The following is a 23,855-nucleotide window of genomic DNA, read 5'->3' as shown; positions in this document are numbered from 1 at the left end:
AAGTGACATACAGACAACAGGAGCCCATCCAGTCATACTAAGCACAATTCAGCAGGAACAGTCCCTAAGTTTGCTCATAGTCTGTACAGAGAGATCCCATAAAACTATGGCGGCATAGGTATTCCCTGTACTAAGCACAATTCAGCAGGAACAGTCCCTAAGTTTGCTCATAGTCTGTACAGAGAGATCCCATAAAACTATGGCAGCATAGGTATTCCCTGTACTAAGCACAATTCAGCAGGAACAGTCCCCTAAGTTTGCTCATAGTCTGTACAGAGAGATCCCATAAAACTATGGCAGCATAGGTATTCTCTGTACTAAGCACAATTCAGCAGGAACAGTCCCTAAGTTTGCTCATAGTCTGTACAGAGAGATCCCATAAAACTATGGCGGCATAGGTATTCCCCTGTACTAAGCACAATTCAGCAGGAACAGTCCCCTAAGTTTGCTCATAGTCTGTACAGAGAGATCCCATAAAACTATGGCAGCATAGGTATTCTCTGTACTAAGCACAATTCAGCAGGAACAGTCCCTAAGTTTGCTCATAGTCTGTACAGAGAGATCCCATAAAACTATGGCGGCATAGGTATTCCCTGTACTAAGCACAATTCAGCAGGAACAGTCCCCTAAGTTTGCTCATAGTCTGTACAGAGAGATCCCATAAAACTATGGCAGCATAGGTATTCCCCTGTACTAAGCACAATTCAGCAGGAACAGTCCCTAAGTTTGCTCATAGTCTGTACAGAGAGATCCCATAAAACTATGGCAGCATAGGTATTCCCTGTACTAAGCACAATTCAGCAGGAACAGTCCCTAAGTTTGCTCATAGTCTGTACAGAGAGATCCCATAAAACTATGGCAGCATAGGTATTCCCTGTACTAAGCACAATTCAGCAGGAACAGTCCCTAAGTTTGCTCATAGTCTGTACAGAGAGATCCCATAAAACTATGGCAGCATAGGTATTCCTCTGTACTAAGCACAATTCAGCAGGAACAGTCCCCTAAGTTTGCTCATAGTCTGTACAGAGAGATCCCATAAAACTATGGCAGCATAGGTATTCCCCTGTACTAAGCACAATTAAGCAGGAACAGTCCCTAAGTTTGCTCATAGTCTGTACAGGGAGATCCCATAAAACTATGGCAGCATAGGTATTCCCTGTACTAAGCACAATTCAGCAGGAACAGTCCCCTAAGTTTGCTCATAGTCTGTACAGAGAGATCCCATAAAGCTGCTGCTGTGAGTCATATTTGTATAAGGATGTTGAGAGTTGCAGCTTCAGAACATAATTAAACAATGAGATCATCATGTCGTAAAAACTTGAAATTTCACCCCCTGAGCTTGCGCCAAATAACACAGAGATTGTATTTGGGCGCAGCCCCAGCTTCACGCAGTTCAAACACATTGCGGTGCATTTTCCATTGGGAGGTGCTGGTTATTGGGATAGAGAGGATTCTTTGTATGTGAGGGAGTGGGTTACACAGGGCACCCAGTCTGATTCACTACAGTCAGAGGAGACCACCCTAATGTGCCCCATGAGCTCAATGATCTAACGCCTATAAACTAACATTGAGCTTCCTGCAATGAGCAGCTCCCTTGTTAGAAATGCGTGGGGAGGCCAAGGCCTGGTCTGAAGGAATAAAAAGGTTTATTTCAGGGAGTTACAACTTGTCTCCCTTTAGCTGTTGTTGAACTACATCTCTCTGAGTCCCACAGCACTAATACTTAAAACTTATAACATTCTGGGTTCATTCAACTATAAAATACAATCTACCCCCCACCCTTATAAAGGGAATTGACCCATAATGCCTAGAGCCAAAGTGAGAGGAAGTCATGTGACATCTATAATATATTGTATCATTACATTCATTGCAGGGAAGATTCATCCTTCATTGGCTTATATAAATTTGTGTCCCGCCCCCTGCTACTATTGGTTAATGTATTTGTCACTATAAACTTAAAGGGCCGGTAAGACCAAAAAAAGGGTCTATGTTTGCTTCTGCATGTTTTGAGGTTAAAAGCTGTAAATTACTAACTTATTCCCTTCTTATCAAAAAAAACCCCCAAGAATTGCCTCCAACATGGAACAGAAAGCGTCTCCTGGGAATCTCATGTGGGAAAAGTATTTTATTTACTGGAAAAGAACATAATGTTTTTCCCCCCTCAAATCCCTTCCTTTGTGCCTGGCGTGAGATTAGTCATTTGTGCAACAGCAACACTTATTGTAACATGGATTGTGTGTGGGTTTTTCAGCATAAATAATATTCCATCTTAATTCAAATTACTCGGCTGCTAATTCTTTCGCTGTGCCCCCTGTGCTTCTGTCCCCTTATATTCCAGTAATTCTAATTCTGTAAAGTTCTCAAACTGCAACCACATAGGGAAGGTCTAGTTGGTAATAATAGTCTTCACCAAGTTCTGTAGTTTCATTTGTGAGAAGTGCAGAGCTGTTCCTGCTGAATTGTGCTTAGTACAGGGGAATACCTATGCTGCCATAGTTTTATGGGATCTCTCTGTACTGACTATGAACAAACTTAGGGACTGTTCCTGCTGAATTGTGCTTAGTACAGGGAATACTTATGCTGCCATAGTTTTATGGGATCTCACTGTACAGACTATGAACAAACTTAGGGACTGTTCCTGCTGAATTGTGTTTAGTACAGAGGAATACCTATGCTGCCATAGTTGTATGGGATCTCTCTGTACAGACTATGAGCAAACTTAGGGACTGTTCCTGCTGAATTGTGCTTAGTACAGGGAATACCTATGCTGCCATAGTTTTATGGGGTCTCTCTATACAGACTATGAGCAAACTTAGGGGACTGTTCCAGCTGAATTGTGCTTAGTACAGGGGAATACCTATGCTGCCATAGTTTTATGGGATCTCTCTGTACAGACTATGAGCAAACTTAGGGACTGTTCCAGCTGAATTGTGCTTAGTACAGGGGAATACCTATGCTGCCATAGTTTTATGGGATCTCTCTGTACTGACTATGAACAAACTTAGGGGCTGTTCCTACTGAATTGTGCTTAGTACAGGGAATACCTATGCTGCCATAGTTTTATGGGATCTCACTGTACAGACTATGAACAAACTTAGGGACTGTTCCTGCTGAATTGTGCTTAGTACAGAGGAATACCTATGCTGCCATAGTTGTATGGGATCTCTCTGTACAGACTATGAGCAAACTTAGGGACTGTTCCTGCTGAATTGTGCTTAGTACAGGGAATACCTATGCTGCCATAGTTTTATGGGATCTTACTGTACAGACTATGAGCAAACTTAGGGACTGTTCCTGCTGAATTGTGCTTAGTAGAAGAGTATACTTGTGCTGGAATAGTGTTAGGACATATCTCTAGATAGGCAATGACCAAATTTAGAGGCTGTTCCTATTCAGGATTACACTGCAGAGGCTCTGCCTTATTCTTTGCTCCTCGCACAAGACTTCTCCAGCCCCAGTGGATGTCAGGGCTCAGATAAACATTCCTGGAGATTCAGCCTCAGTTGCAGGGATGTTATTTAGTGTTTAGCTAAGAGAGGCCACTGGAAATATCTGGTGATTTATTCACAATCAGCACAAAACATTTATTCCAGGGGAATTGTTGGCTGAGCCCAAGCCCCACTCAGTCACACTCCTTCCCATTGATGATGATGATGGAAGTACAGGGAGCTTGGGAGCAGCTGACAATTAAGGAATTTGGGATAGAGAGCAGCGAGCTCCAGAGACTGGGCTTTGTGAATCCATAGGCTGGTCCATTACTCTCAGACACTTTATTTACAGTTTATTTAAAGGGGCGGTTCCCCTATAAGTTAGCTTTTACTATGTGTAATGGCCAATTCTAAACAACATTTTAATTGGTCTATATTATTTATTTTATTTAGATACTGAATGATTTGTCTTTTGCTTCTGAATCTTTCCAGCTTCCAAATGGGGGTCACTGACCCCATCTAAATAACAAACGCTCTGTAAGGCTACAAATGTATTGTTATTGCTACTTTTTATTACTCATCTTTCTATTCAGGCCTCTCCTATTCATATCCCAGTATCTTATTCAAATCAGTGCATGGTTGCTAGGAGAATTTAGATCCTAGTAACCAGATGGCTGAAACTGCAAACTGGACAGCTGCTTAATAAAAAGCTAAATAGCTCAAAAACTGCAAATAAGAAAAATGAAAACCAATTACAAATTGTCTCAGAATATCCCTCTCTACATCATACTAACAGTTAATTTAAAGGTGAACACCCTCTTTAAGGAAAACTCCATTAAGTCCCCAAAGAAATAATCCTGTTTGTAAGTGTTACTAAGAGAATTGTAGAACACAGGACCCAGACCTCTTATTTATTATTATAGGGTAGGGCCACTAGCTTCGGACTGGAGTTCCAGGGCCCATCGGGGTTTCTGTCTCAGGGGCCCCCACGTTTTCCCCAGCCCCCCTCTCCAGCTGCATGCCCCCCCCTGCGCACGTCCCTGGTATATTTTTTTCAGTCAGTGAGCAGCTAGGGTCACCAGCAGGGTGCGGGTCGAGGTTGGTGGGGCCCAGTCCGATCCTGTGGGCCACCCTTGGGTGGGAGGGGCATTGGCAGGATATTTGGGAGCAGGGCAGCTAAGCAATCCAGTTAAGTGAATGTATAATTGATGAGAGTGCTATTATAAACTATTTGAATTTTAGATTTTTTTTTTTTTTTTTGAAGATTCCAAGATATTAAAGGAAATATGCACTGTTAATGTTAATATATTTGTTAAAACAGCACCACCTGCTGGTTAGTGATGGGATCACAGTCAGTGCTGTTGTAACAAATATATTCACATTAACAGCGCATATTTCCTTTAATATCTTGGAGGTAAATGTCAAAATTTCTTAGAATGTCACTTATTTGAAAGGATTACCTATCCGATAGACTCTATTTACATTTTCCTACTATTACAGGACTCTGGAGTATCTGAGCAAACACCTGACGCACATTGCATCTCACAGCTCTACCACCAACATGCACATCAGAAACCTGGCCCTTGTCTGGGCCCCAAATCTACTCAGGTAGGAGCCACTGCCTTAGCCATGCGTCCGCCATTGTGGTGGGATCCTAAATTGTGCATTGGAGTTGGGTCGGTTGGGAAGTAAAGTCTGTCTCTGTTCCAGGTCCAAAGAGATAGAAGATGTCGGGTGCAATGGGGATGCCGCTTTCATGGAGGTCCGTGTCCAGCAAGTTGTCATTGAGTTTATCCTCAACAACGTGGACCAAATATTCAACAAGATCCCGGCTGCTCCCATGAAGCAGAAGGAGGGTAAGTGGGCTCAGCTCATTGACTTTAGGTTGAAATATGACTCTGATTGATTATTGTGTGTGTGTGTCTTGTACTGGGTCTTTAAGTGAGACTTGAATCTGATGCTTTATCATCTGAGGGGCTGTTGGCTAAGGAACCGGAGCTGATGATATATTTATGTTATATTGTCGATCACTATGGCAACACAGTGCCAAAATGTCTTCTGTTCTCCATGAGTTTGACCATAACGGGCAGGATTGTTGGGTCTGAACAGCCACCTTTACAAACATGACACTAAAGGGTTTCTGGTCTCCTTATCTCAAGCTTGTTTGCACGGCTGAGGATTCAGTTTTGGGAGGCTGGTGCCATGTCTGGGGCTGTGCCAAAACATTGACTCCATCAGTGTCATTGTAGGATAGAATAGAGACCCTTAAAGGGGCATGTATAGCAAGCAGTCTTTCTAGCAGCATCCAGCTCTTCCATTTGCACCAAAAGAACCAACTAATGGGTTGCCAACCAGTTCCTATTTTGTGGGCAGGAAACCAGCAGTACTTAATAGGAAACTCTAGTGGGGGAGCTATGATTGGCCAACCACATCCTTCCATTAAAGGATAAGTAAACATTTTAAATAAGTGAATGTAAAATTGATGAGAGGGCTATTCTAAGAACTTTTGCAATGTACATTCATTATTTATTTTGTTTTTATTCCAAGATATTAAGGGATACACGTGCTGTTAATGTAAATGAATTGTGTTACAACAGCGCCACCTGCTGGTCAGTTTCCCACCAGTCTGACCACCAAGTAGTCAAGGAAGTTGTCAGGAGAAAGAAAGAGGCTGCTCTGATGTTCTTCTGCTTAGGAATAAAATTAGAAACCTTTCTCACATCTTTCCTAAGCAAATTTGCCCTCACTGACCATTTCAGCTAACAAAACGTTCTGCCCCCCCCCCCCAGAATGCCGCGTGATGATGATGAAGAGCTTGACTTTGCCATCAGGGTCACTTCCCATGAAGCTGGTCAGCCTGGAGGAGGCACAAGCCATGAGTTTATCTGCCACCCACCCTGCGCGGAAGGAGAGGAGGGAGAACAGCCTGCCGGAGATTGTACCCATCACTGGATCCCTGTTCCACACAGTCATTGACCTTCCTGAGAATAAGTAGGTTCTACAAGTCTGATGCCAAGTTGTACCTTCTCTCCCCCCAGTCTTCCTACCTACAACTGGGGCATTTCAGTTAAATATATAGATATCTACACTTTGTATTCTGCAAAATACTTTACCATACCTGAGTAAAAAGCTCTAGAAACTCTCTCTGTTTGTTAAGGATAGCAGCTGCCATATTAGCTTGGTGTGACCACTTTCCTGCCTGAGTCTCTCCCTGCTCTCATAGCTCTGGGCTCAGATTACAGCAGAGCAGGAAGGAGCAAACTGAGCATGCTCAAGCCCTAGCCCTGGAGGTTTAAGATGAAAACAGGAAGTCTGATACAGAAGCCCATGAGTACACAATAGAAGGAAAGAAATGTGCTGTTTCTTTTGACCGAGGACTCAGAGCAGCATTACTTTGAGGGTTTACTGGTGTATTTATATTAGGTATGCACCGAATTCACTATTTTGGATTCGGCCGAACCCCTGAATCCTTTGCGAAAGATTCAGCCGAATACCAAACGGAATCCTAATTTGCATAATCAAATTAGGTGTGGGAAGGGGAAACCGGTTTTTACTTCCTTGTTTTGTGACAAAAAATCACGTGATTTCCCTCCTTGCCCCTAATTTGCATATGCAATTTCGGATTTGGTTCGGTCTGGCAGAAGGATTCAGCCGAATCCGAATCCTGCTTTAAAAGGCCAAATCCTGGCCGAATCCTGAACCAAATCCTGGATTTGGTGCGTGCATCCCTAATTTATATGGACCTTTCTGATAAAACGTACTTACTTTTAGCCTTTCCTTCTCCTTTAAGTGATAATGGGCCTCATTCACTGTTTATCAAACATATAATAACATATTAATCCATCAGGGGCCCCACTGGATCCTTTTATGGCTGGGGGGCCCCAGGTGTTCAAGCCTTGTTGCGTAAAATTCCATTTTCTATAATTATTTCAAGAAATAAAGTCAAGTCGCACTGAACTAGAGATGCACCGAATCCTAATTTGCATATGTTAATTAGGGAAATCACGTGACTTTTCATTACAAAACAAGGAAGAGAAAAAAATGCAAAACTTTTTTTCCCTGTCCCTAATTTGCATATGCAAATTAGGATTTGGTTTCTGTATTTAGCAAATCTTTCACAAAGGATTCGGGGGTTGGGCCGAATCCCAAATTGTGGATTTAGTGCATCCCTACACTGAACTCAATCAAAATACAAATTCTCCGAAAGTGGGTTGTTCGACTTTACCTGTAATAAATGGAACTTTACTGCTGTATTTATATTTTATGCATCCGGGGGAAACGCAGTTATAGTTCTTGCAAAACATTGTTCTTTATGTTTATTCTCTGAAAAACGCTTGAAGAATTTTGAATTTGTTGAGTTCACAAGGGAAATACTGTCCCCGCCCACTGCCGACTTCTCCAATGTGAGTGTGGTTGGAGGGCGCCACCTAGTGTTACTTTCATATAATTCATGTTCAGACTTTTATTATAATGATTATTATAGTTATTTATATAGTGACTGTAGTGTGTGTGAATGTGATAGGGAGCATAGATTGTAAGCTCCACTGGGGCAGGGACTGATGGGATTTATGTTTATTCTGTGTACAGTGCTGGGGAATATGTTGCTGCTATAGAAATAGCTAAAAATAGTAATAAGTAGAATTCTTAAGGGAAAAAAGTGCTGATCCCCTGACATGGCTAATTAAGGGGCGGCACAGAGAGAAGAGTGAATGAGTGGCTGGAATCCTAGGCATGTTGCTGAGCTATTTCTGGGACATTCTGTGGAGTCGGCTATTGGTGGAACCTGCCTGTCAATCATAAGACATAAGTTTGGCCTTCACAGTTTCAGCTGAAGGTCACTTTACTTTATAGATACCCGATTGGATAGTGAGGCTCCTGCTCCCCGATTAACCCCACTCACACTCCAGATGCACTTAAAACTTAAAGGGGTAGTTCACCTTTAAACGTTCAACTTTAAGTATGTTATAGAATGGCCAATTCTAAGCAACTTTTCAATTGGTCTTCATTTTTTAATTATTTGGCTTTTTCTTCTGACTCTTTCCAGTTTTCAAATATGGGTCACTGACCCATTAAAAACATTCTCTGTAAGGCTACAAATGTATTATTATTGATACATTTTATTGATCATCTTTCTATTCAGGCCTCTCCTATTCATATTCCAGTCTCTTATTCAAATCAAGGCATGGTTGCTAGGGGAATTTGAACCCTAGAAACCAGATTGCTGGAACTGTAAGCTGGAGAGCTGCTGAATAAAAGAGCTAGATAACTCAAAAACCTTGAATATTAAAACATGAAAACCGATTGCAAATTATCTCAGAATATCATGGGGATGATAATGTGAAGGTCGGTCGGTTTGGGGAGTCCCTTCAAAGCCAACTGTTTGCATTTCTTGCATTTAGTCATTTGCCCCGTGGGTAAATAAATCATCTTTATCTGCTTTTGAAGGAGGAAACTCTCCACCAAATCTAAGAAGTGGAAGTCCATATTTAATCTGGGTCGGTCCGGAACGGAAACCAAGACTAAATTAAGCCGCAATGGGAGTGTGTTTGTGAGAGGGCAGAAGGAGATGAGTGGTAAGTTCGAAATTTCTCTACTTGTATTCATCTTGCTAGCCTTCTGACCAGCTGCCCACCCAACAGCCATCAGACCAACAAGCTACCCACCCAACAGCCATTCTGGCCAACAAGCTCTGCCCACCCAACAGCCATCTGTCCAACAAGCTGCCCACTCAACAGCCATCTGTCCAACAAGCTGCCCACTCAACAGCCATCTGGCCAACAAACTGCCCACCCAACAGCCATCTGTCCAACAAGCTGCCCACCCAACAGCCATCTGTCCAACAAGCTGCCCACCCAACATCCATCTGTCCAACAAGCTGCCCACTCAACAGCCATCTGGCCAACAAACTGCCCACCCAACATCCATCTGTCCAACAATCTGCCCACCCAACAGCCATCTGTCCAACAAGCTGCCCACCCAACATCCATCTGTCCAACAAGCTGCCCACCCAACAGTCATTCTGGCCAACAAGCTCTGCCATGGTCACGTCTCCCCTGCACAAACCATAGTGGTGGGACTGGAACACAAACTTGCATAATATAAAATCATATTTCCAAAACTATGGAGCTGGCCACCTCAGGGGGGGGGAGTCTTGGAATGGAGGCAGGAGTGGCTCTGCTCAGTTAGGGAGAGAATGGCCACCTGTTCTCCTAGATGCACCCAAAAGCTCAATTTGAAGGTCAGTTAGGTTGATATTATTGGTGAATATGTATTTGCTGCCCTAGATATTATTAAAATGGCTCTTACCCATAAGTATATTTTGTACCAGTACTAGGGTTGCCACTTTTAGGTTTCGCTAACTCTGAGCAGGGGGCTGGTTGATGACATTGAGGGGTCTGTGACATAGCGGGGGCAGGGCTTTCACATTCTAGGGGCAGGCCAGTGACGTCAGGGACGATTGGCCGATCACCGCGTGAATCTCAGGTAGTCCTGAGTTCCTAATTTGGACAACAGAGCAGGTAGTTTTGACTCTTCCAAATACTGGGGGCAAAACCAGACAGGTGGCAACCCTAACTAGTAAACAGCTATATATGGACAAGTCATTAGCCTAACCCCATGCTATTCCTTTCCCTGTAGATAAAGCTACCATTCGCCCAGCCAAGAGTATGGAATCGCTCTGTTCCCTGCCAGCAGAAGGTGAGTGTGAATTCTGGAAACAAACACAAGTAAATCAGGGAGTTGGGACCAATCTGGTCTATATAATGTCAACATTTTTGGCTTATTCTGCCTCATGTCTTCACAGGAGAAGATGAGAAGGTGAGCAGATTCAAGAGATCAGTGGCCACTGGGGGCTTTTTCATACCAACACTGAAGTCTCGGGCGACTGGAACAGGCAGTGCTTATGATGTTAGCAAGCATGAAATTGAATGGGATGCAGAAGATGTCACAGGGGCCACAGGAGGGTTGGGGTCTGGGCAGACAAATGGCAAGAGCGCTCAACCTAAGCCACCCCCTGAACAGATGAAAGTCTTTAGGGTTGGCGATGATCTGGATAGTGAGCAGACATCTCCAAACATCAGGAAGATGTTTTACTCCGCGGGAGATGGAGCAGCCAAATCCAGCTTTCCTGGTAGCCTTTTCCCTCTAGAAGCCTCTCCCAGGCACCAGAGAAAGGCCATGAACATCTCAGAGCCATTTGCAGTGTCAGTACCTCTACGAGTGTCGGCTGTTATCAACACCAACAGTACCCCGTGCAGAGGGTCTGCCAAGGATAGGCCTCTTCTGTCCAGCCTGGAGGAGCTTCCTTTGTTGGATCCTGATAAGATCGATAGAATCTCCAAATCTGCCACGCTGGAGAAATGTAGCCATACTGGGATCAAGGAAAAGCCTCGTTCTCCCACCATTGGAAACAGTGATAAGCATGTAGGACCAAAGAGAACATGTTCCAATGAGTCCGATTCAGAAAACGGTAATGCCAAATACTCGTTTCTTTCCATACTGACTTCTCTCAGCAGCTGCCTGGCTTCCTATGGTTGGTCAGTGTTGGACTGGGGTCACTAGTCTCCCTTCCTCTCTAGCCTTCCTTTTATTTTTCTTCTTCACTCTTTTCTCTTTCCCTCTAACTCTGGCCTTCCTCTCTCCCATCTTTCTTCTGTTCTCCTTCTTCTACACTTCAGACCTTTTCTCCACTGGTCTCTTAACTTTCCCACCCTTTCTTTCCAAACCTTGGTTGCATTACCAAGAATTTTGTTGATGACATAATTCATATAAAATCAATACAAATGTTTGCCCTAATGATGTTTTGGTTTGGTGCAATATATTCCTTCATCATCATATTTTTTTCTAGAAACCTAAAATTCATGTAATATAACACTTTTTAACATTAATTTTCTTGATATTTATGTCACAGAAGAGGCGACTCTTACCATCAAAGAGATTTTATTGGAAATGCTGCTGGAGCAAGAGGCAAGTGAGGTGGCACAGAAGAAACTGGCGGCAGAACAGGCACCTCCACCCGCTGATGATTTACAGGCAGCTGCTAGCTCCCCTCCATCTGGGCCTGACCCAGACTCAACAAGGTCACAGCAAGTGGAAAACCCAAAGAACCAACCAGAGCAAACATTCCACATTGACCAGGTGTGTAGAGTTTGCTTCTGTGTTCAGGCGATTCATATTTTCTTTTCCTTAGGTCTGTGCTGTCCAATTGGAGGAACTACAAACAAGATGGGGCCCAATAGGACCACTGCTGTCGTCTCCTCAATGAAGTCGAACCCATTTGGACTAATTTATCCATTGATACACACCATGATAAATTGGCCCCCAAATGTGTTGAATGTCAGTTGTTATTCAAGTCAAAAACATCTCCTTACTCTTTTTTTTTTATTTTTAGGAGGACACGCCCCTCTCTTTTCTTGACCCTCTGTGGTCAGATATTCAGCAGGAATTAAAGATCATTGAGTCCGAGGAAGAATTTCCTGTATCAGAGCCTTCAACCGACTTCAAAGAACTTCCATCCCCCTCTGTCCTACCTGAAGGTTCTTCTGACACTGTTCAGCCTACCCCTGACTTTAGACAAAGTCCTCTTTTACCTGAAGTAAATAACGGTGGTGCTGTTGTAAATTTGTTAGTGATTGACAATCCGGGCATTCAACCAAATGACAGCCACCAAAAACAGGACTCTATTCAACCACCCCAGGAAAGACTGGAAAACATTCCTCAAAATGCAGATTTTGACTTGCCAGTGGAGGCAACTGAAAGTCTTCTTCTACCTCAGGAAAACCAGCTTTGCAAGGAGCATGAAGGACATGTCATTGGTGAGAAAGAGATTTGGAATTGTGACACAGAGAAAGGAAATAGCACTTTGGGTTTCTTTGAACCTGTGCCCATTAAGAGTGAGACTGGAAATTCCAATCTGACACTATTAGAAACCCAAGAGAAAGATAATTTGCAGGTTATTGTAGACACAGCGAAGTCAAGCCGAGACAAGAACGTACAAATGTTGAGGTTAGAAAGAAAATCGAGTGGGTCTTTAGACAACGATGATGAACTTGGTGGAGACAATGCACAGCCATTTGAACTAGAAGAATTCTGGGAAGATCACCAGTGGGTGACAAGTCCACTGCACTCACCAAAATTAAAAAACATGACAGATAAAGATGCTCCGTCAATCCAACCAAAACGTAGGGGAACCACCGGAGAGCTTTATAAGAGGCCGGAGTTTACTCGCAGTCTATCTCTAGACAGCAAAGATACCCGAGCGAGCAAATGGACATGTAAATTTGTAGGAATAAACAGAGTTGATGGTCTACTACATCCCAGGTCTGAGACAGACATGTCAGTTAAGCAGAATTCACACAATGATTCTGAACAGTCAAGGCACTTGGCGAAAACGATAGACTTATCTCCGGCTGAAAACCAAAATACATCTAGTTCTGGAGAGAATAATAAAAACAATAAAGAAAACGGGGGTGACTCATTACTGCAAGTTCCACTGATCAAGAGCCATGAAACATTTCATTCAACTCTAATGCTGCCTGCCATACCAGTAAATTCAGTAGAGGTGCAGAACAGAAATGGGCCCCCCACTGTTTCTAATTCAGAAAAAACTGTTGAGAATAGCCATAATAAGGAGGAGGCACCAGGAAAACCCAAAACTCGACCATCTTCCCTGAGCTTGGATACTTCCAATCCTGCAGATGAATTATTTACGTTTGAGCGTGCAGCCAGCTGTGGTTCTAGTGATATAGGTGCTCAGAAAATCCATGCAACCACAAAAATACCCAATGATATAAATCAGGGAAAGGGGGATTCATGGACTTTGCACTCGTCTTTACAAACCAAAGACAATGACTTGTATGTGCCTGCTGCTCACGCTCCTTCTGGTCGACGCAATTCGGCACCTGTGAGCGTGTCAGCGGTGAGGGCCTCTTTTATGATTAAGATGTGCCAAGCAAAAGCTGTACCCGTGATACCTCCAAAGGTTCAATACACCCAAATTCCACAGCCCTTGCACACAGTCAATACGGATTCTGAAGTTCTTCCAGAGGAAAAAAAAGAGTTGTTGGCTCAGCCCGAGTGTAACTCCATTTCAAGCCAAACTTTAGCTCCATGCAATGCCCACGTTGATAAACCAAAGGTTCCCAAGCCTGAGAAAGAAGTTGTGGAGGAGAAGGAAAACAATGATCCAATCTCAGACTCTTCTCATCAGTCTCACCAGTCTAATGGCAGCAGCCAGGCAGAGAGCCGTGTAGTTTCTCAAGATGCCCCAATACTTCGTCGCAAACGCACATCTGATGGGGAAGCTAGTGGAGACACACCTCTGTCATCCAAAATGGATAGACCTTCTGGTTTTTCAAAACCCAATTTCAGGTCCAGACCTGGAAGACCTCAAAGTCTTATCCTTTTCAGCCCGCCTTTCCCAATTATGGATCATCCCTCTCCCGCTGACTCCAGAATTCTTTTGTCGCCAATAAAAAGTCCAACTCACACCACCACTCAGGAGTCGGCACTGGAGAACCAAATGACTCCCGACGGGGTCGTACTAAGGAACAAACTAACGATTCCCAAAAATGGTCAAAGACTAGAGACATCTACCAGTTGTTTCTACCAACCACAGAGGAGATCCGTCATTCTTGATAGCCGGAGTGGGAGACAAATTGAATGAGGAATGTTGACTTGACTTCCAAACTTTGTATTGTCAGAATTAATATAATGTTAAAGTATTGAGAGCAGTGTCGACAGGTCGGAGAGTTATTTTATTTTCTGTTGATGTTTTATTGAATAAGGACACTTGGTTAAATGGAGTAACCACTTCCTAAAATATTAACCAACACATATTTTAATATAAAATGGATGGCTTTGGTTGGTTGGTTGGTTGTTGAGAGACCTCCCAACGATGGCTGGTGTTTGTTTGTCTACACGCCAAGGACCTTCAGCTTTTGTGCATCCCCTGTGTAAACCAATGTGATGGCTACACTGCAGCGCAGTTCACATCATGTGCATCCATCCAATCGGTAGGCACGTTTGAGTCAGACATTTGGACTTTATACCATGTATAGGGGGGTCAATCTCCATAGACGAGTTTCAACATGCCCCATCATGCCCTGGGGCAAGCCATATTACAACCCCTCCTTATCCAGTTTTTCCCCACCCAAACTCCTTGTTCTACACAAGTCATAAGTATAAATAGGAAAGACTACCCATAAATACGAGGAGGGGAACAGGTCCACCAGTATGGGATTCCAATGGTGAATTAGAGTTGTATGTATTAAAGGGGTTGTTCACCTTTGAATAAACTGTTAGTATGATGTAGAGAGTGATATTCTGAGACAATTTGCAATTGGTTTTTATTTTTTATTATTTGTGTTTTTTGAGTTATTTAGCTTTTTATTCAGCAGCTCTCCAGTTTGCAATTTCAGCAATCTGGTTGCTAGGGCCAAATTACCCTAGTAACCACGCATTGATTTGAATAAGAGACTGAAATATGAATAGGAGAGGCCTGAATAGAAATATAAGAAATACAAAGTAATAATAACAATACATTTGTAGCCTTACAGAGCATTTGTTTTTTAGATGGGGGTCAGTGACCCCCATTTGAAAGCTGGAAAGAGTCAAAAGAAGAAGGCAATTCATTTAAAAACTATAACAAAAGAAAAAAAATGAAGGCCAATGGAAACATTGCTTAGAATTAGCCATTCTATAACATACTAAAAGTTAACTTAAAGGTAAAGCACCCCTTTAAAAAGAATTCTATTTACAATCTGTCCAAAATCTAGCCACACCCTAAACAATGCCAGGCCACACCCCTCTTGTTAGTTTATAATATGCAACACCTTTATAGAAGCAACTAAATGATTATAAATTCCTTCAAAGTATTTATTTCAATTAGACAAAAATAACTTCTTATCTGGATTTCTTTATTAATAAAACAGAAAAATGCCTAAAAATAAAATCCCCTTATAATAAAAATCTCATGTGTAAAATTTCCCTCCCTGGCCACTGATCATAATTTTTTTTTTTGTCCAAATTTTATCCCTGTTTTCACAAAAAAAGTCTCTTTAAAAAAAGTCCCAATCAACAGCGATAGGAAAAATCCTTTACATGTGAAGAAAGTATTAAAGACCTTTAGTGTTTCCAAACATGGAACCCCCCAAAACTCCTCGGCCCTGGTTCATAGAGTGACCCCATGTGTCTGTATAAAGGAAATGTATAAAGAAGACTATTTGATTTTATCTGCTTTTTTCTCACCCTGATATTTTATTTTAACTTTGTGCTTGAAAAATTATTTTTAAAACATTTTTTCTACAGCAAAACGGAATTTGTGTCCATTGCAAGGGGTGAATTTATTTTCTCACCATTATTATAGGAAAATGTTCCATTGCTGTATTATATATAAACAGGAGGTATACGGACTTTCTCGCCAAGCAGCGCAGCTAAAAACCTATTTTGTATAATAATATAAATATGGAAAGTTATAAATATATTTTGAGAAAGTGGATTGTGAAGTGGCCCTGTAAAACTGGACTGTGGATCCGACAGGAAAATGTTATATATATAAAAAAAAAAATTAAGGTGCTACATGTGTATTTAATTGTCTCACTTTCTAATAAACTGGAAAAAGCAAAATGTTTGAAAAAATGTAAATCGCAATTTGCACAGGAAATTCTTAAAGGTCACAGTAAAATAACGTGTGAAGGAAATTGATTAAGCACCTGGAAAATAAGTAGTTCGGTAAGTGGAGCAGCCATTTGGGAAGTGGATTGGTCACTCAAAAAGGAAGTGGATCAGTCACTTGAGAAAGAAGTAGATTAGTCACTCAGAAAGGAAGTGGATCAGTCACTTAAAAAGGAAGTGGATTAGTAATTTAAAAAGGAAGTGTATTAGTTGTTTGGAAAGAAAGTGGATTAGACACTTGAAGAGGAAGTGAATTAGTCACTCGAAAAATAAGTCATTTGGGAAGGTGGATTAGTCGCGGGAAGGAAGGGGATAGTCAGCTGGAGAGGAAGTAGTTTAGTCACTCGGAAAATAAGTGGTTTAGTCACTTGGAGAGGAAGTGGATTAGTCACTAGGAAAATAAGTAGTTTAGTCACTTGGAGAGGAAGTGGATTAGTCACTTGGAGAAGAAGTGGATTAGTCACTTGGAGAAGAAGTGGATTAGTCACTAGGAAAATAAGTGGTTTAGTCACTTGGAGAGGAAGTGGATTAGTCACTAGGAAAATAAGTGGTTTAGTCACTTGGAGAGGAAGTGGATTAGTCACTTGGAGAAGAATTGGTTTAGTCACTTGTAAAGGAAGTGGATTAGTTACTCGGAAAATAAGTAGTTTAGTCACTTAGAAAGTAAGTGGATTAGTCACCTGAGAAGCAAGTGGCTTAGTTATTTGGAAAGGGAGTGGATTAGTCACTTGCATAGAAAGTGGATCAGACATTTGGGAAGGAAGTGGATTAGTCATTGAAAGGAAGTGGATTAGTCATTGAAAGGAAGTGGATAGTCACTTGCAAAGAAAGTGGATCAGCCATTTGGGAAGGAAGTGGGAGCGTATTCACTTGGCAAGGCAGTGGTTTGTCACTCTAGAAGGAAGTGGATAAGTCACTTGGGATGGAAGGGAATTAGTTAATCAGAAAATAAATGAACCAGCCATTTGGGAAGGAAGTGGGTGAATCACTCAGGAAAGAAGTGGATCAGTCACTTAGGAAGGGAGTGGATTGTTACTCAGGAAGAAAGTGGGTCAGTCATCTAGGAAGAAGATTAGTGATGAGCGAATTTTTTGCCAGCCATGGATTGGCAGCAAAATTCAGCATTTTGCAGTCTGCAAATGTTTATACGCAAAAATTCACCAGGGGAAAAAATTGCCATAATAAGAAATATCCATTGACTTTAATGCTTTTGGAGCGAGAAAAATTGCTGCGCATTTGTAAATAAATTCACACCTGTAAAAAAATTTGAATCCTATTGACTTCAATGTGTTTTGCAAATTCTTCACCATTTCAAGATTTTTTTTCCACTGTTTTACGAATTCGTCTGTGAAATGCGACATATTCGCTCATCACTAAAGTCACAAAATCAGTGATTTACTGTAGGAAGGAAGAAGATCAATGATTTACTGTAGGAAGGAAGAAGATCAATGATTTACTGTAGGAAGGAAGAAGATCAGTGATTTACTGTAGGAAGGAAGAAGATCAGTGATTTACTGTAGGAAGGAAGGAGATCAGTGATTTACTGTAGGAAGGAAGAAGATCAGTGATTTACTGTAGGATGGAAGATCAATGATTTATTGTAGGAAGAAGATTATTGATTTACTGTAGGAAGAAAGTAGATTAGTGACTTACTGTAGGAAGGAAGAAGATCAGTGATTTACTATAGGAAGGAAGAAGATCAGTGATTTACTGTAGAAAGAAATACAATCAGTGATTTAATGTAGGAAGGAAGATAATGGTTTACTGTAGGAAGAAATTAGATCAGTGATTTACTGTAGGAAGGAAGAAGATCAGTGATTTACTTTAAGAAGAAAGAAGATCAGTGATTTAATGTAGGAAGGAAGATAATCAATGATTTACTGTAGGAAGAAATTAGATCAGTTATTTACTGTTGGAAGGGAGATGATGAGTGATTTACTGTAGGAAGGAAGAAGTTCAGTGATTTACTGTAGGAAGGAAGATAATCAATACTTTACTGTAGAAAGTAAGAAGATCAGTGATTTACTTTAGGAAGGAAGATAATCAATGATTTACTGTAGGAAGGAAGAAGATTAGTGATTTACTGTAGGAAGGAAGAAGATCAGTGATTTACTGTAGGAAGGAAGAAGATCAGTGACTCACTGTAGGAAGGAAGAAGATCAATGACTCACTGTAGGAAGGAATAAGATCAGTGATTTACTGTAGGAAGGAAGAAGATCAGTGATTTACTGTAGGAAGGAAGAAGATCTGTGATTTACTATAGGAAGGAAGAAGATCAATGATTTATTTTAGGAAGAAGAAGATTAATGATTTACTGTAGGAAGAAAGTAGATCAGTGATTTACTGTAGGAAGGAAGAAGATCAGTGATTTACTGTAGGAAGGAAGATAATCAATGATTTACTGTAAAAAGTAAGATCATTGATTTACTGAAGGAAGATAATCAACGATTTACTGTAAGAAAGAAGATCAGTGATTTACTGTAGGAAGGAAGAAGATCAATGATTTACTGTAAATAGAAATACAATCAATGATTTACTGTAGGAAGATCAGTGATTTACTGTAGGAAGGAAGATTAGTGATTTACTGTAGGAAGGAAGAAGATCAATAATATACTGTAAGAAGGAAGATAATCAATGATTTACTGTAGGAAGAAATTAGATCAGTTATTTACTGTTGGAAGGAAGATGATGAGTGATTTACTGTAGCAAGGAAGAAGATCAGTGACTTACTGTAGGAAGGAAGAAGATCAGTGCCTTACTGTAGGAAGGAAGAATATTAGTGATTTAATGTAGGAAGGAAGAAGAGTGACTTACTGTAGAAAGGAAGAAGATCAGTGATTTACTGTAAGATTGAAGAAGATCATTGATTTACTGTAGGATGGAAGATCAGTGATTTACTGTAGGAAGGAAGAAGATCAGTGATTTACTGTAGGAAGGAAGAAGATCAATAATTTATTGTAGGAAGAAGATCAATGATTTACTGTAGGAAGGAAGAAGATCATTGACTTACTGTAGGAAGGAAGAAGATCAATGATTTACTGTAGGAAGGAAGAAGATCAGTGATTTACTGTAGGAAGGAAGAAGATCAATAATTTATTGTAGGAAGAAGATCAATGATTTACTGTATGAAGGAAGATGATCAGTGACTTACTGTAGGAAGGAAGAAGATAAGTGATTTATTGTAGAAAGAAATACGATCAGTGATTTACTGTAAGACGGAATAAGATCAGTGATTTACTGTAGGAAGGAAGATAATCCACGATTTACTGTAGGAAGGAAGAAGGTTAGTGATTTACTGTAGGAAGAAAGAAGATCAGTTACTCACTGTAGGAAGGAAGATCAGTGACTTACTGTAGAAAGGAAGAAGATTAGTGATTTATTTTAGAAAGAATTACGATCAGTGATTTACTGTAAGGAGGAAGAAGATCATTGATTTACTGTAGGAAGGAAGCTAATCAATGATTTACTGTAGAAAGTAAGAAGATCAGTGATTTACTTTAGGAAGGAAGATAATCCACGATTTACTGTAAGAAGGGAGAAGATAAGTGATTTACAGTAGGGATGAAGATGATAAATGTTTTGCAAGGGATATTTTAGTACTCTTCTCAGTAGTGATTGTCTGTTATCTTCCCTGATATATGCCACTAAAGGGCCCCATTGCCACTCAATATAGGGGTCATGATCATCTCAGATAAAAAAAAGCAGTTTCTCCCCAGATATTTCTTTCTTTCCAGTTTCTCAGTGATGGTGTATACGGCTTTTCTCAGCAGCGACAGCACTGACCCAAGATAGTGCTCCTTCCTTCACAGTTCAGTTTTATTGAGCCACACAGCTTCTCTCCTCGGCCCCTGTAATTGTTCTGCACATATTCTCTAATCAGGCACTGGATCAGCCCAACTTCTCCTGCACCCACTGATGAGCTCAGCTTTTCCCCTCTCAGTGGCCGTCTGTAACCTTACTGCTCTGGCTGATCATCACCTACAGTGGTGCCCAGTAATGATTAGCACAACTTTTCTCTCCTTAGCAGTTCTCAGTAATTGGTCCCCACAACTCTCCACTCCCAGCAGCCCCCCATAATGAATTAGCACTCCTCCCCCAGTAGCCCCTTGAGACACTTTGCCACAATATGTGTCCACCTGCTTCTTGTTGAATAGACTGAATAGACCGGCCCAACTTCTCACCCCACTAGTGGTATCTGCTGTATCAGATCAACCTTCAGTCGGACGGATGGAGAGGAAATACAGGTGAATATTTTTGTGCAGCTTCTCAGTTTCACCTTAGGCCAAATTCCAATCACATACTTTGGATTCCCTTGTGTTGCTGCTGTGTGATCTCATTAAGATATTTTATCTGAATTCCTCACAGTTACAAAATAATGTCTTACTGTTATTATATAAAAGGGCAAAATATCCCCAGCTACTTTGGTCATTGGGTTGGCTGTAGGACAATCAGTTGGATAGGGCAGGAGGTAGGAAAGTACATGGCCTCTTTTTTTCATCTGATCCCTAAATCCTCTAGCTTCTTCCCTTATTTCTGGAAATATATGATGTATGATATAGATTTGGGTGGCTGAGGTCCATGGGGTTCTACAGTAGAGCTGTCAACTAACCCCATGGCATTAGGATGGCCATTTGTAAGACTCTGCCCCCCCCAGGGACCTAAACCAGTAGCAGGGAAGGTCAACTATGGTAAGATATGGAAAGAATTCCGATTTGTTCCCTCGATTTACCTACATACCCATCTTGAAGGTGAATGAATGTTACATCTGGGGTGGGTGCTCCCTTGGTAGTGTTGTAACTATGGCTGAATGACTGATAGAACCACCACTACTGTAGAGGGTTCTATATTGGTAACTTCAGATATGGAGATCTAAATGCTGGAATAAGCCTAAAAGTGTTTATAAAATGACCAGAGAAGAAGTTGAGACAAAGATGGCTGGAGTAGGAGACCCTTTCTCTAAGCCAGAAACAGGGATAAAAAGAGTATCATCATCATTTATTTATATAGCGCTGTCAAGATACGCAGTGCTTTATATAAATAATATGTGAAGACATCAAGAGATATAATAATAATATAGTTAGAGACTTGGGTCGGAGGTGAATCTACCATTGGTGCTGTACCAATAGGGGCCAATATAGGGGTATAATAGAAACCCAAAGGTGAAACTAATACTAGTGCTATATCTGCAGGGACAAACCCAACTTATGAACTTAGGCAAGACATGTAAATTCATATTAGATGCTTCGAGCTAGAGTTGAAAGACCACCAGTGTGAAGGGGGTCCAGCCAACTGTTCAGTCCATGTATCACTAGAAACATGAATCAACTCTGCAGACAGTGACCACTTGCTGGTTACAGAGTCTCCATTTCCATTGGCCGGACTGAATGAAAGGGAACACCACAATATAATGGTGCAACTTATCATGTAGACAATCACCACAGGTTTGACCAAGTTTCCCATCCTCAGAACTTGTCTGACTGAGGTGGCTGCTCCTCGCCTTCTGGTGGACGTCCCCTGATCTAATTAAATTCAAGATTGTGACTTTCATGTAATGAGAATGCAAACAATAGACTGCTGAATGAGTGCATGGAATGTGGCTGAATAAAGGCTAAAAGATATTTGACATCAAGATAACCACATATTGTAAAGCTTTCTGCTGGAGCTTGTACATGACGCTCCTCAAACAACAGAGAAACAACACTAGGCGTCAGTTCTTGGAATCTGAAATACCACTGATTCTTCCTTATGTCTGGGTGTAGTTTCTCTCATTGATATGTGAGGCAGAACGAGGAGGGAGGTTTCTTAAAGAGATCCTGTCATCGGAAAACATGTTTTTTTCAAAACGCATCAGTTAATAGTGCTTCTCCAGCAGAATTCTGCACTGAAATCCATTTCTCAAAAGAGCAAACAGATTTTTTTTATTCAATTTTGAAGTCTGACATGGGGCTAGACATTTTGTCAGTTTCCCAGCTGCCCCTGGTCATGTGACTTGTGCCAGCACTTTAGGAGAGAAATGCTTTCTGGCAGGCTGCTGTTTTTCCTTCTCAATATAACTGAATGTGTCTCAGTGGGACATGGGTTTTTACTATTGAGTGTTGTTCTTAAATCTACCAGGCAGCTGTTATCTTGTGTTAGGGAGCTGCTATCTGGTTACCTTCCCATTGTTCTTTTGTTTGGCTGCTGGGGGGGAAAAGGGAGGGGTGATATCACTCCAACTTGCAGTACAGCAGTAAAGAGTGATTGAAGTTTATCAGAGCACAAGTCACATGGTTTGGGGCAGCTGGGAAATTGACAATATGTCTAGCCCCATATCAGATTTCAAAATTGAATATAAAAAGATCTGTTTGCTCTTTTGAGAAATGGATTTCAGTGTAGAATGCTGCTGGAGCAGCACTATTAACTGATTAATTTTGAAAAATGTTCTTTCCCATGACAGTTTCCCTATAAATATGTTTGTAAGGTACAACTTTTGCTTTTGTGCAAGTCATACACAAACTGTGCTGTAAGAAGTAGTTCCATGGCAGTGGGAATCCAGTTAATCCTGTAGGAGGGTGAAGGTTTTACCAACCTGTAGGGTTCTTGGGCAGCTAGATTTGGGCCTATATTGGGAGGGGTAACAGGTCCCTTTGCAATTCAGATCTTGGCAATGGGGTGTCAGGATTCCCCTAGTTTATAATAAGGGAAGCTGGAGGTGTTTTAGGATCTAGAACAGAGGTAGGTTTCAATAGGACCAAGATACTTTGTAATAGTTTATTATATGAGTGAGAGGCAAGATCAGGGTAGTTATTAGAGCAGTCAGAGGCTCCAATGAGGAGGGTAGTTGGGCTAATGCTCCCAGTATAGGGACCCAAGCTGTATGATGGAGATTCAGTGTGGTTAACCCTTCCTACAACAGTACAGTGAGGGCCCATATGCGAAGGAAGAGTAACATGTAGCACATGCCCTACTGGGAGTTGAACCCAATGTGACTGGATCTGATGCAATCTAAATGGGGAGCTTGTGATCTTAGGTATCCCCTGTTCCATACACCTGTTACAATACTATAACCTCTGGAGTGATATCAGATTGCAACAAGATACATTCGTTGGGCTCTGTTGCAAAATTAAGAGGGAGAGCCTTGACTGTAGGGCCACATCTACTAAAGAAGTTTTCAACAGCAGGGGCAGCCTTTAGATAATGTGACCATTACAGTTATTAGTATTTCTGTTAACAACTTTGGTCATTCCAAAAGGTTTGCCCACAAGATCTAATGGTGTTGCACCCCATTGGATGATCAGTCTCCTCTTTGGTCCTGCCCTTAATCAAATATAATAATGTGGTACTACAGGACATTGTCTGGTGCCAGTAACCCACCAAGAGTCTGAGCTGAGAAGCTACTTTGCAATGGGTACCCCCAGAGTACAGAAAGTTACAGAGCTCTAGTGATCACCAGTAGCCCCCAGCCAGTGTATATAAGGACGGGGACAATTCATATTCAGTCACTTGAATTCACATTGTTGAAAATAAAGTCAGAAGACCCCAGTGCTGACAAAGTCAGGGAAGGGGACACATTAGGGCTGAATCTGAGAAGCTCTAGTAGCACAAGATACTCAGGCTTGTAACTAATAAGTGGAGTAAAGTTGATCCAATAAGAAACTAAACAGCCAACCTTTGTAGAAAGAGACTCAGAATGACTTCCCTGTGACTGCTGGAGGTGCAACGGTTACTTGTGAAGCCCATATCAGATGATCTCTCATATAAACATTTCTCTATTAA

General features: G+C 41.4%; 1 protein-coding gene across 2 annotated transcripts in view; it reads left to right on the top strand.

Annotated features, from left to right (window-relative positions):
• arhgap31.L (Rho GTPase activating protein 31 L homeolog) overlaps positions 1-14,788 on the top strand; it is an 88,306-nt gene extending 73,518 nt beyond the window's left edge. Inside the window, exons 5-12 of one of the 2 annotated variants that reach the window (XM_018245832.2) lie at positions 4,929-5,036; positions 5,139-5,284; positions 6,218-6,419; positions 8,874-9,001; positions 10,065-10,124; positions 10,231-10,896; positions 11,341-11,564; positions 11,818-14,788. In XM_018245832.2, coding sequence (XP_018101321.1) covers positions 4,929-5,036; positions 5,139-5,284; positions 6,218-6,419; positions 8,874-9,001; positions 10,065-10,124; positions 10,231-10,896; positions 11,341-11,564; positions 11,818-14,091 — 3,808 coding nt within the window. In that variant the 3' untranslated portion in view covers positions 14,092-14,788. Of the gene's footprint in view, positions 1-4,928; positions 5,037-5,138; positions 5,285-6,217; positions 6,420-8,873; positions 9,002-10,064; positions 10,125-10,230; positions 10,897-11,337; positions 11,565-11,817 lie in introns of both variants that reach the window. The other variant, XM_018245831.2, reaches the window with a different exon arrangement.
• The last annotated feature ends 9,067 nt before the right edge of the window (positions 14,789-23,855 follow it).

The sequence above is a fragment of the Xenopus laevis genome, chromosome 2L (assembly GCF_017654675.1).
Source record: "Xenopus laevis strain J_2021 chromosome 2L, Xenopus_laevis_v10.1, whole genome shotgun sequence".
Lineage (NCBI taxonomy): Eukaryota > Metazoa > Chordata > Amphibia > Anura > Pipidae > Xenopus > Xenopus laevis.
Note: the sequence above shows the minus strand (reverse complement) of the source record. Positions and strands in the feature narration are given on the sequence as shown.